The following is a 19,181-nucleotide window of genomic DNA, read 5'->3' as shown; positions in this document are numbered from 1 at the left end:
TAATGTCACAGGCAAAAACAGGGAGCAGGAGAGGGACTCCAACCCATACTAAACAGAGCAATCATCCAGTCGCAACAGCAGAAAGGAAATGACATATCATGGGGCATTTAGCCTTCCCCAAATGCCAACCCACAGAACTAGCCCTTTGTCCAGACCAGGTGATATGAGCCTTCACCCCTCACTGGACACAAACTCTATCTTTGTTCCTCTTTCTGAAATCCAACCACCTCCTTCTCTAAAAAGCTTCTTTATCTTGTCCACCTGGGAACTTACACAATTAGAACTCTAAGCTAAAACACCTCATTAGAACTCTAAGCTAAAACACCTCATTGCAGTTAAATGTATTTTTGATAGTAATATTGCTATTACTATAGCACACTTCTCTCCCCTCTGTACCCCTCCTTAAAATAAATATCTTTTTATCTTTGAAACTTGAATCTTGTCTCAGTCCAGTCATTTTCTGAGTCCACAACTTTGCACAAATTAAAACTTACGTGAAACGGTTCCTTTCTGAGCTAATTTCCCCACATAAGCCCAAAAGGTAGATATTGGGGTGTTCGCCAATCACTCCAGAGCAGTTTCACTAACAGTCTCCAACAGTGGTCATTCCACCTGGCTACATCTGAAGGAAAGGCAAGGCCCCCTCGATGAGCTGGGCTGGGACCAACTGCCATTTGGCTCCTCCCCTCCAAGAAGTGCTTCCATCGGCAGTCACTCCACCTCATCATTTTCTAGCTTCACTGAATAATAATATGAAAGAATTTGCCTGAAATTACTTATTTCCATCTTTCTTCCCCATTTGTTTTGTATTATGTCTAGATCACAAGCCATTATTATAAAAAAATAAACTGCCTTAAGGACTGTGGCAATCAAGCAGTGCATTAAAACTAGTAAATAAAATAAAACGGGGCCAGTTTCCCTAATAGCTGAATGTTTAAGAAGTCTTTTTCAGCATTTATGAAAGCATATCCTTCCCAAAATAACTGTCATTAAGGGCAAAAATAATTACCACAGCTCTGATGTTCAAGATAAAAGTTATATTCAATTGGAATGCGCTAAACTAGATTGATTCCATATTGTCAGCAAAAAAACTACTACTTGCTAAGTTTGTAATCTAAATGTATCTGCAAGTTTAGGATAAGCATAGCCAGCTAATTAGTACTATAAATCTTACCAGGTTTCAATTCACATCTAAAAAAAGATTTGGTCTTACTCCCAACTTTTTTTTAAAGGAACTTTAGGAGGTGCATTTATTTGCACATGTGTGCACATTTCATTGACTTTGATACCATACTTTCTGGATACTGCGAGGACACATATTAAAGCATTTTAAAACAATATAATGCTGAAAATGCTAACTTTAAGGAATTGAAGTATTGTATGCAGTTTGAGGTTATACTGTGCATGTTGCTATAGATAACAACAACTTTATTTGTTAGCCACCCCATAAATAATTATTCTCTGAGCAGCTTACAACAGAATGTTAAAACATAAGATAAAAACACACATGCTTTAGATATGCTTCATAAATGATCTCCCTTCTCAGGGTTTTAAATAGACATCTTTAGAACTTGTATTTATAGAAAAATATCAATTATACACCTCATCAATTGATTCATAGAATATCATAATGTTGATTGGAAAAAACCATATATGTATACAAACTATGTTGCTAATATATGTGTACTCAGATCTTCTTGAGCATGGTTAACATTCCAACAAACTTATTCCAACTATTAATAAATCAACCACTGCACTTAAATTTACTTAAGACAGCTGATTTGCTCGCAAACAAAATGTACCATATTTTCCTGTAGTACTATACTTTACTTGGAATTATGCAGGTCTACCAGTATTTAGCTAGTAACATTTTCACTGCTCAAGTAAATTATTTATTATGCACAAAGTAGTTCATTGTTCCTTCTCAAATCATTTAATAGTATTATTTGTCAACTTAAAACTAATGAGGGATCAATGGCTATTCTTCAAAATGATTACACCAAAATATAATTCTAACATATATTCATGAATCCAGCATTTACTTCTTTACATTTTCAACACTGTCTAGATGTACTAGTGTGCATGTGTATATATCTATTTATGAGAGAGAGAGAGAGAGAGAGCTTCCTTTTCAACTCTAAAAATCCAGTTCAGATATAATGAAATACCATGGATTCCTGTTACATAAAATAGCCCTGGATCATGATGGGTTTGCCTTCTGCATGCAAAAAGAGAAGAGCAAAGCTTTTTATGCTTGTTTTGTAGTTAACCATTCTGCATTACGTATGAACTTAAGTATGGTGGTTTACATCGATCACAGGTAAAGGAAAATAAAACATGATCAAACAGTGTTTTCAGAGCCTGGTTTCTTTCCTAATTCTGCTTTGATAACGCATTCATCATGGTTGACTGGCTACAACAGGCTGCAAAACCTGGCATCAACTCAACCATGCATCTCTGAATCCAGGGAAAAGATGAATACCACAAAACATAATGTAGGCATTCTCCCTTTTTCTCATCCACTGTTGATAGGCCTGAAAGGGCCACAGATATTCCCATGAATAGGTGGAAAACATGTTTGGAGTCACTCCAGGGGCCAGAGAGATAGCTGCACTTAGCCTGGGTCTCAGAGGTGCACTTAGGTAATTTTGGAGCCTGTACCTAAAGACCTTGAGCCCTCTCTCCCCGCTGGAGGCCCCCCTCTCACTGCAAGGTAAGCATCACCCCCCTACACACCTACACAGTGACAAACACAGTATTTTTAACACATGGGGTATATTTATGCAAATATGCAGTAGCAGAAACATTTCAACACACAATTTAACATATTCCCATCCGACATATTTCTTTCCCTACTCCCCCCCACCACCCCCGTCTCTAAAGCACCTGGCATAAGTCATAATTGCACTCGGCCATCAGGCGCAGAACGGGCCAGCAGTGACCACACTACCCAAGACAGTCTAAAAAGGATTTGGAGGCCCCCAGGGGGTGTGGAGGCCCTGGACTTTGGCCCCGAAGTTCAGGGGTAACAGTGCCATGGCTGGTTCTTATGCTCTTTGGATGTCATGAATGATCCCCCTTCTTTCTAACCACAATTGGAAGCAGAATTCTTCCAAGACTTGTCCAGGCAGAGAAGGACATTATTGCCTGGCAACACTGTGAAACGCTATTGTGTATAACACTGTGTAAACTATTTTTCAGTTTCTAAGTAAAAAGAAAAAAGTGATACATACATGACTGTATTAATACCTGCCAGCTGTTGGAACATTTGTAGACCACAACCCACAATTAATTCTCTTCTAGTTGGAGGATAAGTCAGCATTCTGCAGATTACTGGTCCAGCTTCAAACAACAAAAAAGAGATGCATATTAATTTAGATAGACAGATAGACAGACAAGACAGACTTCATTACAGTCTTTTAGTAGAAAAACATGAAGAGAAGAACACAATATCACACCTGTTTTATAACAGCAACAATATATCTATATTAATTTGCCAGTTCAATATTTCCCATTATGACGTCCACTCACCCCATACTGTAATCTTATGTACAAACTCCCATCCTTATTATGAATAGTAGCTTAAGTTGCACATTTCTGTTTCCTAGAGATTAAGTGGCCTCAAATGTTCTCATTTTGGAACTTTTTGAGTCAGTAAGTCAAATCAATCTTTATTTACGGTCATTGACCAAAACGAAGAAGAAGAAGAGGAGGAGGAGGAGGAGGAGGAGGAGGAGGAGGAGGAGGACTTTACATTCTTAAAACAGTCAATCATACATATAAAAACATTAACAGTTATATAGTTACATTAAAATCTATTCCTTTAAATTTCGCATTCTGGTGGTGTCATAACAAAATTTAGCTACTACATACAATACTGCTACATTCTTATCTGCTAACAGATATGTTTCAACAAAGTCGTCTGTCTGCCCCTTGATATCTTTTATCAATGGACTAATTAGTTGACACCTCACTTTTTGATTAATTGGACATTTTAAAAGAATGTGAGCCATAGTTTCAATCGCCCTTCTGCAAGAGCATTTACGATTGTCATATTGTAATTTCAGATACTTCCCATATAGTTTTGCAGAGGGAAAAGCATCGAACCTAGCCCTAGAAAGGGCCCAGAGAAACTTGCTCAAAGTAACCATAAATAGATATGTTGCCAGAACAAGATCTGACTTTGTGTATATTTGTTTGTAAAAAGATGGTAGGTGGGCTTTCTCTTCTTGGATATCAATATCAATTAATCTCTGTTGTACGAGGCTCAAGGTGCATTGTCACCACTCCCTAGCAGTAGGGCAGGTGTTAGGCCACATTGACACAATTTATCTATTATTTTGCAGGACCAGGACATCTGAGGCTCGGCCGCCAAAAGTTTTGGGATTAACCCTAATGGGTGAGGATGTAATTTAATCCAATAAAATATCATTAGAAGCCAAGCTCTAGTTTCCAATTTAAGTAAACCCGCGTCAAGGCGGATCACCATGTTAGAGACACAGTTAGATGCACCAAATATATAGGAACCTAGTCTGTATTTTTTCAACATCATTACAATGGGTATTCGGTCCCAGTTGTATCCCATAGAGAAGCTGAGGGATTACTTTAGCCATATAAAGTTTTATGGCTGCAGGAATGTAACTCCCTCCCTGGGACCAAAAAACTTTCAGTATGGCTCCAATACTGTGCTTAGCTGTGTCTGCCACCAATCTAATAAGGGCAGTTTTATGACCATTAAATTGAAAAACTATCCCGAGATATTTAATTTGTTTTTCTTGGTCTACTTTATTACCTTCAATTGACCAATTAAAAGACTGATGTTTAATACTGAAGCGAAGAATTTTCATCTTCGCATAATTTATTATTAACTGTTCTTCCTTACAGTAACTAGCCAAAACACCCAAGACCCTCTTTAGACCTATTCTGTTTTGCGAGAGGACCACGGCATACATGAGGATTGGGAGATGTTTATCTATCAGTTTTGGAGCTTGTATGTCAGAGTGTTGTAGCCACTGAATTAACCCATTCATAAAAATTAAATAGAAAAGGGGCTAATATACAGCCCTGTCTAACACCTTCCTTTGTAGGTATCTTCTTTGAAAGCTGGCCTGCAAGGTTAAGGCGTACACAAAGATTTGAATTTTCATACAGTCTATATATTAATAACAGTAGTCTTTTATCAATTGAGATTTTAAGTAGTTTGGCCCAAAGTTTATCTCTAGATATGAAGTCGAAAGCCATTCGGAAATCAATAAAGGCTGCGTACAGAGATGTTTTTCTCTCAAACACATATTTTTCTATTAGATGTTGCAATACAATGCAATGATCCATTACCGATCTACCTGCTGTAAACCCTGCTTGTTCTGGTTCTATAATACCTTCTTTATTCATCCACTCACAGAGTTTGATACATAAGTGCTTTGCGTAAAGTTTTCTAATTACACTATGCAAACTTATCGGTCTATAATTGCACGGGTCATCTCGCGAACCTTTTTTATGAATAGGAACGACGATAGCAAGTAGTGGTGTGCACGGACCGGTCCAGAGCCATACAAAAGGCCTCCGGACCGGTCCGGAATTCAGTCGGTCCAGCGGTTCGGCGAGGGGGAGTGTCAATTTAAGGGCAGGGGGTAGTACTTACCCCTCCCACCACTCTTCCCCCACCAGCACTCGTCTTCAAGCAAACGTTTTTGGGGCAGCAGGGTTCCTCCCTGCCGCCCCTACCCCCATTGTTGGCTGAAAACTCAGGAGCAAGTACACGCTGGCGCCACGCATGTGCCCGTTGCGGCGTGCCCGCTGCGCACACCGCATATATCACACGCAAACGTGTGAGGTATGCGGGGCACGCGCGCCGGCAGCAGCAACAGACACATGTGTGGCGCCAGCATGTACTTGTTCCTGAGTTTTCAGCCAACGATGGGGGTAGGGGCGGCAGGGAGGAACGCTGTTGCCCCCAAAATGTTTGCTTAAAGATGAGCGCCGGAGGGGGAAGAGCGGTGGGAGGGGTAAGTACTACCCCCTGCCCTTAAAGTGACATCCCCCCCAGTGCCGGACCACGCTTCCGTGGTTCCGTGCACATCCATAATAGCAAGTCCCCAGTTTTAGGGAATATGAGCTGTTCGAACTATATATGAGAATAATGAATACAGGATTGGAGCCAACCATTCTAGGTTGGATGACAAAAATTCTGGAGCGACATGGTCATAACCAGGTGATTTCCCTCTCTTCAGCTGTGCAATTAACCATTTAATTTCCTGGATTGTAACCAGAGACCAAAGGGGTAGAGAAGCTTGTGGAATCTCTATCAAGGAGGATGAGGATGGCTCACTCTAAAATGTCATAAAATATGTGAGTCAATAAAATATAGAAGCAGAAGCAAGCATTTTAGGTTAACTAGAAAGTTCAAAGAGTTGTGGAGATGATTCCAAAAGCCACGAATGCCATCAAACCCATATCAGAAATGGGGTGTTACAGTCTACGTAGATCTGTTCTACGACTGGAGTTCAATGTGTTCCCTAAATGCCACTCCTACTAGGCTATCCCTCTAACCCATTAAGAATTATAATAGTACAAAATGCAGTTGAAGTGGCAGAAGTAAAATCAGACACCAACACAACTGGTATGATTTTTCTTCAAAATATAAAGGTTCAAGATTAGAGTATTTTTACCCATTGTTGCATTGATTAGAAGTGTTACGGAACATACAGATTGTAACATCTTTTAAAATGGGGTTGTTCCTTCAGTTTTTAAAAAAGGGTATTCAAGAAAAAATTAGTTGCAGATGCACCCATTAGTTGCAGATGAACCCAAGTGTCTAAACAATTTAATCAAAACTGCCAATACCTTACTTGGCAGAATGAATGAAGGACCCAAGAGAAAGTGTGCTGTATAGAATCAGCAAGGGGAATGCAACTTTATTACCAAGCAATTACAAAGCATTACCTGAAATAATCTATATATGGATTAACAAAGGAGCTAAAGAAACTTTGTTTCTCTGTGTGATTTTCCTCCATCAAGTTTTATTTCCATATTTTAAGTCTAACAATGTGAATAAAAACCATAAAATACCAATATATCCAACATAATATATTCATGTACACTGCAGTTTTATAACACAGAAATTGCTGTAGTCTTCAAAGTTATGCATTAAATTAGCATTTTATATCTATTCAGGGCTCTGTATTTCACATATATCTATATACAGCACTTTAATTATCAGAATGCAATAGAACTTGGGGTTTTTTAATTTATTTAAGAAAACAGAGCAAAATTCCTCTCCTTAAAAAGCATGCCCAGTTTAATAGCAAGAGAGGAGATAAAACTTTGTTCCATTTTCAATGAAGAAGAAGTTAAGACAAGAAGAAAGTTTTGATGTAATGTGGGGGTGGGGCGGAATAAAGTACTCTAGGTAAACAGTTGACAGACATAAGTCAGCTCATTGTTTTGCTCAACCAATATTTTTGGAATATAAGAAAGGGCACTTTAGAGTTTTGATTCCAAGCAGCTCTATTTTAAGACCAAATATAGCCTTCAGTCGATTTCACCAATGGGAGCAATTTACTTCAGAACCACAATTTTGTTCTGTCTAGGCAGAACCATGATATATTACCATGCTTGAAGCCAATATATTACTGAATAAAATCCAATAAAGTTCCTCTACACAAAAGGAAAGCAGTACTAAACTATACATTAGAAATCCCTCTTATTTTCATAAAAAATGATTTCCTAACTAGCAATACTGAATTGCTTATTTATTTGATCTGCCATTTTAAAATTACATTTGTAGTCTTTATAAAAGGTTTATAGGTTGCAAACTAGGCATCAATTTTTCTCTCTCCAGGGTTTCTTAAATACAATTTAGTATGATATTAAGCAAGATTCATGTATTCCTTCATACCAAATCGACTTAAGAGATTTGAGGAATATATAGGATAGTAATCTGATGTCAAGGTTGCTGCTGCCACCTCAGTTTAATTTTACATGTTGGACTAGGGTATTGCTGCAATTGTTCTTTGTATCTTGGTATTCAGGGAACCTAGGATAAACAATGGTTTTTTTAAGTTACATGGACAAAGTATGGTCTATTTCTTAGAGGAACAGCTAAACCTTTTAAGACTGAACACTTTTAGAACATGGAATAATCTTATTCATTTTTCTATGCATATGTGATGAAACGGGGATGACTCTATGCTTTCCTAGAATCTACTCTCAAAATAGAGATTGCTCAGATCCCAAATCTAGGAGCACACTACTCCTTCAAGGTAGGCTGCCACCAGTTGAAGACTGATCTAAAGCCACTGACCAGGCTTAGACACGGCTTCAACAATCTAGAACTGTCCGGCTTGGGACTTACAGGCACTATACAGCCAGAGCCCACACAACCCAGCTCTAGACAACAAGATATTATGCTGAAAACAACGCAACACTAGCGAATGACCTTACGAGGCACATGGGGAAGAGCTTTGCAAGCAACCCTCCAGAACCTGTTAAATCAGACTGAAGCCACTTCTTCATGTAAACTAAGTATATAAACTTCCTTATTCTGTGTGCAACCCTTGTGCCTTAATAGACAGAAGGGTTGCACACAGAATAAGGAATTGGGGAAAAATAGGGTGGAACTGGGAGTAAAGAAAGGAATACAGGAATTCAAAATAAAATACAACAAGCATTTACTAACTGACTAGCACTGAGTTTTACTTTACTGTATCAGTAGGCAGGTCCTTGGCTGAGAGAGCGTTAATCTCTACAGCTTCTCCATGGAACACTCATTTTTGCAGATGGAAAAGAGTGAACTCTGGCCAGGCCTTTGTGCTCTAGTTTTAAAGCCATGAGGGAGGGGGTGATCTGGCTTCAGTGACTGTGGGTCTCACACCTGTCCGTAGTTCAAAGAGTATGCTAATTTTCTCCCCCCCCCCCCCGGTGGTGAGATGCAAAGTGGCCCTATCTCCTGCATCAGATAAGATTAGGAAATTGGTGAACGCTTGCTTCAAGATGATGGGGGGTCTGTGTTTGTCACAGCATATTTTGTAAATTCTGTGTTGAAAAACAGTATATAAATTTAATAATAAATGCCAGATATTCTAGCATAATTTCTCTGGGCATTTTACAAGCTTTTAACATGGACCCCCTTATTCCCACAAAAAGCCTTTTCTGTTTTGAAAACCAGAGGATGAACTGGTCTCTTTTATGTTTCCTGATCTTCTGGCTTCCTAATTTGTATTTATAGCCTGACATGGCAGGATGGCATACATGCACATAATACAAAAGTGACATATGCTCTTTAGACACCATTAGCTGTCCCTGGGATGTAGGGTCAGTTCTTCCATGCACTTCTGGAAACTAAAACCTAATTCATTTCCTCATGTACCTCTTGGATTTCAGTGTCCTATTATGCCTGTCCGTTCCTCTTACTTCCAGTTCACTGCCATACCCTTTGCTCTTCCTGCCTGTACATAGGAATGTCAGCAGAAAATGCATAATTCTGACTGGCTACAGCAAACCATAGAAGATCTGGGCGCCTGATATAAATACAGAAAAATACTTTTTCATAGGTATCCTCAGCCATGATCTACAATTTACCTGACTTTTCACTGATGATAATTGGTTTGCACATTTTAATGTGTTACCTACAGCTGTCCTGGAGGGAAAAGTTAAGAAAATACCCTATGTGAGGAGTCTTTGTCCTTGTGGGACAGGAGTTATTAAAATGACAGCTTATGTTCTACTATACTGTGATTTTTATAGGGATATCCAGGATAATTATATACTGCCTTCACTAGGATTTCTTTTACTTTCATTATCTTTTGTCTGACGAGGAAAATGAGATCTCTTTAAAAGTAGCTAAGTTTTGTTTAATAGCAAGCAGAACTCATCAAGGTTTGATTGACTTTACATATTTTTTTTAATTTTTCATTAGTCTGAATTAGTATAACATATTAATTTGACTTTATTGTTTAGTGGATGTGTATATATGCATGTATTACTACCTTATTATCTGCTTGTATTTCTTGCTATGTCACTTTTCTCGTAGTGACCATAATAACGATGAGCAGGAGGAGTGCCTAGTCCACCCGCTGCTCTTTTGGATCTTGAGATCCAAGTAAAGCATCCCTTTTTTCACCAACCATGCTCGGGTTCTGAACTTCAGAGCAAACTAGCACACATCATATGAGAGCACCTCAACGGGACTGGGTGCTTAACCTATTTCTGTAGCACTACTTTCCAAATCTAGTCTCCCCAGCTGTTATTTTCTGCCACTGGGGACATTATATAAATAAATATCTACAGGTTTCCCTTGCTAGGGACAACAACAGTTTGAAAAAGGAAACAGCCTTGGGCGGGGGGAGGGCGCTAAACACCCTCCCCCATGGCATCATTGTTCAAATCCAGTTTAGGAACATGCATGGCTGCTCTAAAATGAAAGTTAACTATCAGTAGATTTTATTACAGATTCTGCACATTATTGTGCAGTTCAGCCTGTAACATATACATAAACGTTACAGGTGCAGGGAAACCTACAAAGCTAGATTCATCCCATTCTGCTCCACAGAGCAGAATATCTAAACTTGGAAGTCAAGCATTACAATATGATGGAATAAACCACACAATGCATTAATTGTTGAGGGCTTTCTACTAGACTCATGGACTGTCAGACACCACAGCACTAGGATCCTGGTTGCTAATTATGCAAGTCAATCACATTAATTTGGACATTTTCTACCAATTGTGTTGATACTAGCCTTTCTGCAGTACAATAGCTGAGGAAAATTTCTAACCATGTGTTAATTCCAGGAAAGCACAATGTCACTCCTTGTACCTGCCTGCCTCCAAGGAGCACAGCAAAACATACTTTGGCTACTGCTTCCACTTCCAACAATATATGGTGCTGCTACTGATAAAGTAAATGAAAAAGAAAAATATGAAAAAGGTATGAGCAAGAACTAGTTTTACCCCTACCTTTGCAGCTGTGAAATAAAAATAAAGCATCTTCCTTCACCTAGTCAAATTGAAGCCTGATTAGAAAGCAACATGGCAGCCTCATAACCACCAGGAGGAAGACTTAGGGTGCAGTCCTAGACATCTACTTGGGAGGAAGTAACACTGATATCAGTGGAGCTTTAAAACTACCGTAAGTACAAACCAGTTATCTAAATTTAGATTTTTAAAATTAGCCAAGTTCCTTCTTTTCCAGCTCTACTCAAGGCAAGTGTTCTCTCTATTTTTTTTAATTCTGTATGTGGAATGAGTTTTGTTCTGGGCGGCTGTATCAAGGCAGTGTGTGTGCAAATGCATTCAGAGTTAGGCCTTCCTGATTCCACCTGAGCAGGATCTAAAATTAACTGAGCAGACATCAGAAGATGTGTGAGTGCATGCACATGCACACGCCTTAGTGCTCAAGACAATGCAGCTCCAGACTGAATTGTAAATTACTGGGCTCACAACGACCCACTTTCCCTTCATTTTTCACATCCTAGTTGACTACCCTAAACACAAACAGTACAAACGCTATAGGCAGGTTTCACTGCCCACCTCTCTCTCAAAACTTCTTTATTCATACTGCATCTTAGAAGAAACACACTTGAGTGCTTCCAGATGTTTTGTTCCCCATTTACATCCACAGGTTTCTGCATGCAGAAGAGAAACTGAGCTTTCACATGCAGTAGTTCTCAGATTTTTCTTGCATAATCTATAATGCTACTTTTCATCCACACTAGAAGCAGAACACTAACAGTTGTTGTCTGTGCCTCCCTACTTCCTCCACTTTCCATAGTGCTTACTGTGGGCATGTGCAGAAAAAGCAATTTTGAACCAAATCAGATCCTTCCTTTTAAAAAATAAAATAAAGATAGAATTCTGTTCTTGTGCGCTTTAGTTTATCGAACTTCCACAGCATCCTCCCCTTCTTCTGCCAATCCTTCTCTGACTCTTATGGAGCTTGGCATGGGGCAGGGCTGTTGGTTAAGCACAAGAGGTGCCTCCGTTTAAAAGAAAAAGGAAGGAAGGAAGGAAGGAAGGAAGGAAGGAAGGAAGGAAGTTTGATGTGGTTTTAACTGTCTCTTGCTTCTTTGGACATTTCTGCTGCTTGTTTATTTCAATCAGGGCTTGATTCAATAGAGGTGCCAGGGTGCTCTGGCACCCCCTGTGAATTGTCTGGCAGTGCAAACAAAATGATTGTCCCATGCTCTGGGCCATTTGTCATCCATTCCCTGGTGGCCCAAGTGCTCTCTCCCACCTCCTTCTCCCCTCTCCAGCAACAAGGCACCCACAGCCCAGTCTGCCAATCAACTCCCCCCCTCCCAGTTGCCAGTCAGAATGAGGCAAAGAGTGCAATGCCTGAATCTGTGTGTGGTGCACTGTGTATGTCTGCCTGCCTATTTGCATGCTGCTGTAACCACTGTGCTTTTGCTTAGCCTACATGTTTGATGTCTGCTCTTCTTCAGTTCTGCTGTTCCAGGCAAGAAGAACTGTGGTTGTTGGATTGGGTGGGGGGAGGGTTGTGCAGGTGAGGAGAGCTACCATCAATCAGTGCTGGTGGACTCTTCAGTTTGCTTCTGCTCTGCTCCAGGCAAGAGGAAAAGTGGGGAAGAAGGAGAAGAAGAGAGGAAGAAGAGGGCAGGGAGGAAGTTTGAATAGATACTTCCTGTCAATATTCGAGGCTTAAGAGCTTTAGCAGCCTTTAAAAGAGCCCTAAAAACAGATCTTCTTTTTAGCCTAGCTTGTGAGTACTGAGATGATTTTAAACTTGTTTTAATTTTGTTTTAATGAGTTATTTGTTTTTTAATCTATTTTTATATTTGAGAATGGCCTAGAGCCATCTGGGTGAGGCAGTAAACATTAAATAAATACATATATATTTTAAATTAAATAAAACAAAAACCAGCCCAAATCCTCACCAGCACCTTCCCAGCCTTATTTCACTTTCCAAATAATATAGCTTTTGCTTTATTTGTCCCTTCACACATTAGGGATGTGCACGAAACAGATTTTGTGTTCGGTTTTGAGCTCGAAACGAAGCACACATGGCTTAAACATACCATCAAAACATCAGCCAACCCTGGCTGTTTCGATGGAACAAACTCAAAAATCTTTGAGTGTTTCAGCCATAGGGAACAATGAGGAAACTCAAAACACCCCACTCAGGAAGAGCAATCAGCAACAATGGAATCCTTGCAGGTTCCACCCAACACATCTATTCAGCAAAGAAGGGCAACAGGAATGTGGCCCCAGGATATGTTCTTGGGTATATCAAGCCCCAATTTTATGATCTAGTGTGCTCTCTGCATATCATCTACCTTGGAATCACCAGATACTTGGGCGATTTACTGTTCACAGGTCACCACAGCAGGCTGTGTTCAATTCTTCATGCTACTCTCCAGATTGGCTTTCTTGTCTAGCCTGATCAGCCCAGTCTTCCTTGTTAACACAGGAAGCTGGTTCCACAGTGGGAGCACCCTCATGGATCAACTAATTCCTCCAACCTTCTCACCCCTGCCTCTGACCGCGCTGTCCCTGAGGAACGAGGTCCGTCGATTGTTCTAGGAGCCCCGAGGTCTCTTCACCCAGATCAGGTGATACGAATGTTTGCCCCACACTAGGCCCAACTCTATCCCTATTCCCTTTTCTTAAATCCAGCTGCCTCTTTCTCTAAAACCTCTATCTCTTGCCCACCTAGGAATTTATACAATTAGGACTTTAAGCTAAAAGTCTTTGCAGTTGAATGTATCTTCAATAAGATTGCTTTAACCATACATTTCTTTCTGCTGTACCCCTCCCTCCAATAAAAATTTCCTTTTGATTACTGAAACTTCAACCTTGCCTCAGTCCAATTATTTCCTGGGTCCACAACCTTGTGTAAATTAAATCTGAGTTGCAACTGTTCCTTTCTGAGCTAATTTCCCCATGCAAGTCCAAACACAAATTCAGGGGTGTTCACCAATCACCCAAGCCAGAGGCGTATCTAGGGAAAATAGCACCTAGGGCAAGCACTGAAATTGCACCCCCTGTCCAAACATCTGACAACCATCTTTCAGATAACTTTATCATAATATCAGCTGAAAAATACAAATCAAGTTACTATTTTAATATTTCAAAAACTATATAGCAGTGGATGTAGCCAGACCAAAAAATGCTTGAAAACTACAAATTTCAGTATGCTGGGGCTCGCGAAATACCCAAATACTATGTGGAGGTGTACTTGGAAAACGAAACAGAAGTGCCTGTCTAATTCTCTACTATGCATTGTAGCATCACTATTACATAAGTTTTAAAAATAAATGGAGAATTTGACTTTTCCCAGATATTCTGAAAATAATTAAAGGACACACAGAGTAAACTGTGTCACTGCTTGGAATATATTCTAGTATTTCAGAAAGACAGTTAAAATGAGAGAAAGAGAGCAAGAAACTCCCAGTGGTCCTTAATACTAAGGATTTCACACTGATTCAAAGACAAACTCACCATTAATAGCCATATTATTAAAACATAACATTTAACTCACTTATCACAAGAAGCAAATGAATACAATCCTAGCTCATAAGCTTCAGCTCAGTATTCACTAGCCCTGATTCTCTGCACACAGTGCCAAACTGAGTATGTGTACAGTGACTTATATTAATTTTTTAACAATTTTTTTACCTGTAGCCCCTTTGGGGGGCTTCCTAAAGGCTGGAGGGGGGTCTGCAAAGATTCCCTCTCCCCCCTCCAGGCTCTTAATTCACCGCCACAGCCGGTCCCAGGCTGATTTTCAAGCCTGTTTGGGCCTGCAAAGATTGATGTGGTGGCCATTTTGGAAACTGCCACACATGCTCAAATGGCCTCTGTGAGGCCTGGCAAGGCCTAGGGCTTTGCAGGGACCATTTGAGCATGTGCAGTGACCTTTTAAAAAAAAAATGGTGTTTTTTTTAAAATGGCCACCAAAAACAAAATGGCTGCCGTGCATGCTCAAATGGCCTCTGTGAGGCCTGGCATGACCTAGGGCCTTGCAGAGGCCAGTTGAGCATGTGTGGCAGCCATTTTGTTTTTGGCAGCAATTTTTTTTAAAAAATCATTTTAAAAAATGGCGCCCCCCTTCAAGTGGTGCCCGGGGCACGTGCCCTACCTGCCCTACCCTAGTTATGCCCCTGACCCAAGCAGCTCCATTTACACTTCAGAAAATGGAAGTCCTGCCCAAATTGAGACAATAAAGGATGCAAAAAGAGAGTTTGAAGAGCGTATTGCTAGAAGTGTCAAGGGGAATAACAAAAACTTATTTAAATATATTGGAAGTATAACACTTGCCAGGGAGACAGTTGGACGCTTAGATATTGTGGGCATGAAAGGGATTATTAAGGAGGATAAGGAGATTGCAGAGAAGCTGAATGAATCCTTTGCATCTGTCTTCATGGCGGACAATACTGACCATATATCCACTCTGGAACTGAGCTTCTCAGGCTTGGAGGCTGAAGCATTGGGCCAATTTGAGGTGACGAGAAAGGATGTTCTAAACTGTTTTTTAAAACTAGAAGTTAACAAATTTCCAGGGCCTGATGGCATCTACCCAAGAGTTCTGAAGGAACTCACATGTGAAATTGCTGATCTCCTAGCAAAAATATGTAACTCGTCCCTACAATCAGGCTCTGTACAGGGGACTGGAAAGTAGCTAATGTAACTCCGATTTTCAAAAAGGGATCTGGGGAGATCTGTGAAATTACAGGCCAGTCAGCTTAACTTCGGTGCTAGGTAAAGTGAGGGAAAGCATCATTAAGGACAAAATGGTTAAACATATAGAAGAGCAGGCCTTGGATGAAGGAGAACCAGCATGGCTTCTGTAAGGACAAGTCTTGCCCCACTAACCTTTTGCAGTTCTTTGAGAATGTCAACAGGCATGTGAATAAAGGTGATCCAACCTTTTGACAAAGTTCCCCACCAAAGTCTCTTGAGTAAACTTAGCAGTCATGGGATAAGGCGACAGGTTCATGTACAGACAGGAAACAAGAGGATAGGGATAAACTGACAGTTTTCACAATGGAGGGAAGTAAGAAGTGGAGTCCCCCAGGGATCTGTACTGTACTTAAGAACTGTACTGTACTTAAGATCTGTACTGTACTTACTGTACTTAAGAACCAGTGTTCTTAAACTTGTTCATAAATTATCTAGAAGTTGGGGTAAGCAGCGAAACTGAGGTAAGCAACAGTTGGGGTAAGCAGCCAAAGTTGCAGATGACACCAAATTATTCAGGGTAGTGAAATCTAAAACAGAATTGTAAGGAGTTCCAAAAGGATCTCTCCAAACTGGGTGAGTGGGTTACAAATGGCAAATGCGGTTCAATGTAAGCAAGTGTAAAGTAATGCATATTGGGGCAAAAAACAACAACCCCAACTTCACATATGCACTGATGGGGTCTGAGCTGTCAGTGACTTACCAGGAGAGGGATCTTGAGTTCATGGTGGACAGCTTGTTGAATGTGTCAACTCAGTGCACAGCAACTGTGAAAAAGGCCAATTCCATGCTAGGGATCATTAGGAAGGGGATTGAAAAATAAAATTGCTAGTATTGTAATACCCCAATACAAATCTACAGTGCGGCCACATCTGGAGTACTGCATACAGTTCTGGTCACTGTATCTTAAGAAGGACGTTGTAGAAATGGAAAAGATGCAGAAGATGGCAACCAAGATGATCAGAGGCCTGAGGCACTTGCCTTATGAGGCAAAGCTATAGCATGTGGGGCTTTTTAGTTTGGAAAAGAGGCGACTATGGGGAGACATGATTGAGGTGTATAAAATTATGCATGGAGTAGACAGAGTGGGCAGTTCTCTTTTCTGTTAAGAGAACCCCTCACTTGCTGTATTAAACTTGGTGTGAAAAAGCTCACCACAGCTTTTTCATAAACTATAAGAGTAGTGGGCCTTATGGATTAGATATACCATCTTAAGAGGAGATAGAGAGAAACAGACTGGCCACTGTGCTAGAATGAACCCATGAACTGGAACAAAATAAAATAACAGTGAGATGCTGCCTAAATACACCATGTCCTGGTTTGGCACGTGGTCAGGGCAATTTTATTTCCAAGCAGCTGTCAGCCGGCTCTGATGTTGGAAATTGCAATTCCCAGGGGCAATACAATAAGGCACTACACGCTAATGAACAACTTTTTTGGGGGGGAGACCCCCCCCCACCGCAACATTCAATGAGAAAGCTTATTAAATGAGATTCCAAAAGAGAACTAAGGAGGGCTCATGCATCTATAGAAAATAGGCAACATGTTTATTCTAATAAACATCTATAGAACATTTATAACTATCAGTTTTAACCAACACAATTCATTTAAGGTTACCATACAGATATAATTTTACCGGGCTTCTAGATAAAATAATCTTATTCTACTGGCCTGCCCCCGGAATTGAAGCATGAAAAGAAAAAAATCTAGGAGCTGACAGATTTTGCTCTTAGTCGTATGTTCATGCTATCAATCCAGACAGGACAAAACCAACAGAAAACCAACTACCCACACCCAAACCAACTAGATTTGGACTGGTTATGTCCCAGGTCATGTGCCAAGACTGTAAGGCATCACCTAGAGAAAGAACAAGCCTTCATTCTCTTGCCTGTGGGTTTCCCAGAGGCATCTGGTGGGCCACTGTGGGGAACAGAATGATGGACTAGATAGGCCTTGGGCCAGATCCAGCAAGGCTGTTCTTACATGGTTAGATCTGTCGTGAGAATGAGTGGGCTGTGAAAGATGTGTTGTGAAGGCTGCTGAGCCCTAACAGTAGCCTGATCTGCAGAAGCCAGCAAGTGAAGCTTTTCACAGCATGAAGCTAAGTACCATGGGGACAGAAATATTAACGTTTACAAAAATGCTGTAGGCCATTCTGAGCCCATGAGTAGAATAAGCCACATCAAATGCTTGTGCTTGCTAATGACAGCTGATCAAGCTTTGGCTAAAGGAAGAGAGGCTATAAAGAAGTTGATAGCCATAATTAGGCAAGACTGCCTGGGTGGCTGCTTTACAAGACCACTGCTGCTACTATTTGTGCAGGAAAATCAGCCATGTCACACGGCTGCCTGTTATTTCATGCCCAACCACTTAAGCAGTATGGCATCTAGAGTATGAGCAGTGGTCCTGCAACGCAGATTGTTACCAGATGCTACAGCAGCACACCCAAGGAGCTAATTCCCTTTAAGGCACTCCAAACATGCTCAGGGGTCTTCAGTTCAAGTGCCAGAGTTTTCATAAACAACCCTATCTTAATTTCAGACAACCACGATATATTTATTACATGTATAAACTGCCTAACACCTAAATCTCTAGGCATTGTACACAAAAAATTGCACGAGCCTTATAGCTTCAGAAAAGTTCCACATACTGTATAATTTTGGTCTAAAAACAGTAGAAATTACTTGGACACCGCAGTGGCTAAATGTAGAAATATACTCAGCACAATATTAGCAGCTGAAGAGTGACACTAAAGACTGAAACTCCACATCATATTTAGGTTGAAAACATCCTAACCATGCACTTTAGAGTCAATATTAATAAAAACTACAAACCAAACAGCAAACCAAACTAACAAATCCACTCTCCATCCCCAGGTGCATGGCAAAACTGTCCAAAAAGCAGCTCCTTCCTAAAGAGTAACATAATCCAGACCATAGTGTGCAGAAAACCAGATAGCAAGTACCACATAGTCAAGTGGTGTAGAGAAAACCAATTTCAAATGATTCAGAAATTATTAAATTAAATGGCTGCTCTTTGATCATGAAAAGCTTTGCTAACCTAGAGCAAGTTATTCTATACCAAATACTGAGATCGGGTTTCTCTTCAGCACAGCTATTGGTTTTTCCACTCCTATTGTTCAATTTTATGGGAGCAAGGAATTGGCATTTCCAAAGAAAAGTTTAACCTCTAAAAATTTTAAAGCTTCCAGGTTGCATTATCTTTCTACCATCCAGTATTGCCCATCTGTTTTCATTTTTAACAAAGTAAAAGGGAAGAAACTCTTTATGGATAAGAGTTTGTCAAGCACAGATGTGACCCCAATCCTTGATCTCCACCCAGGGTACATGGCAGGTGGATGGGGAAAGTGGATTTAAAAATAGTCCTTGAATAAAGAGGCTGCCCTCTACTGGCAGAGGCAGAGAAATACAGTTTTGTGTTTTTGTGAGGAAAGGCAGGATTTTTTCTTCATTTAGGTCAAGTAA

The 19,181-nt window shown here is 40.3% G+C and overlaps 1 protein-coding gene across 1 annotated transcript in view; it reads right to left on the bottom strand.

Annotated features, from left to right (window-relative positions):
* SLC2A13 (solute carrier family 2 member 13) overlaps positions 1-19,181 on the bottom strand; it is a 225,656-nt gene that overhangs the window by 108,002 nt on the left and 98,473 nt on the right. The window contains exon 4 of the mRNA XM_053251709.1: positions 3,234-3,342. Coding sequence (XP_053107684.1) covers positions 3,234-3,342 — 109 coding nt within the window. The remainder of the gene's footprint in view (positions 1-3,233; positions 3,343-19,181) is intronic.

Source organism: Hemicordylus capensis, chromosome 5 (assembly GCF_027244095.1).
Source record: "Hemicordylus capensis ecotype Gifberg chromosome 5, rHemCap1.1.pri, whole genome shotgun sequence".
Lineage (NCBI taxonomy): Eukaryota > Metazoa > Chordata > Lepidosauria > Squamata > Cordylidae > Hemicordylus > Hemicordylus capensis.
The sequence above is the reverse complement of the archived record's forward strand: the minus strand, read 5'-3'. Positions and strand labels throughout refer to the sequence as shown.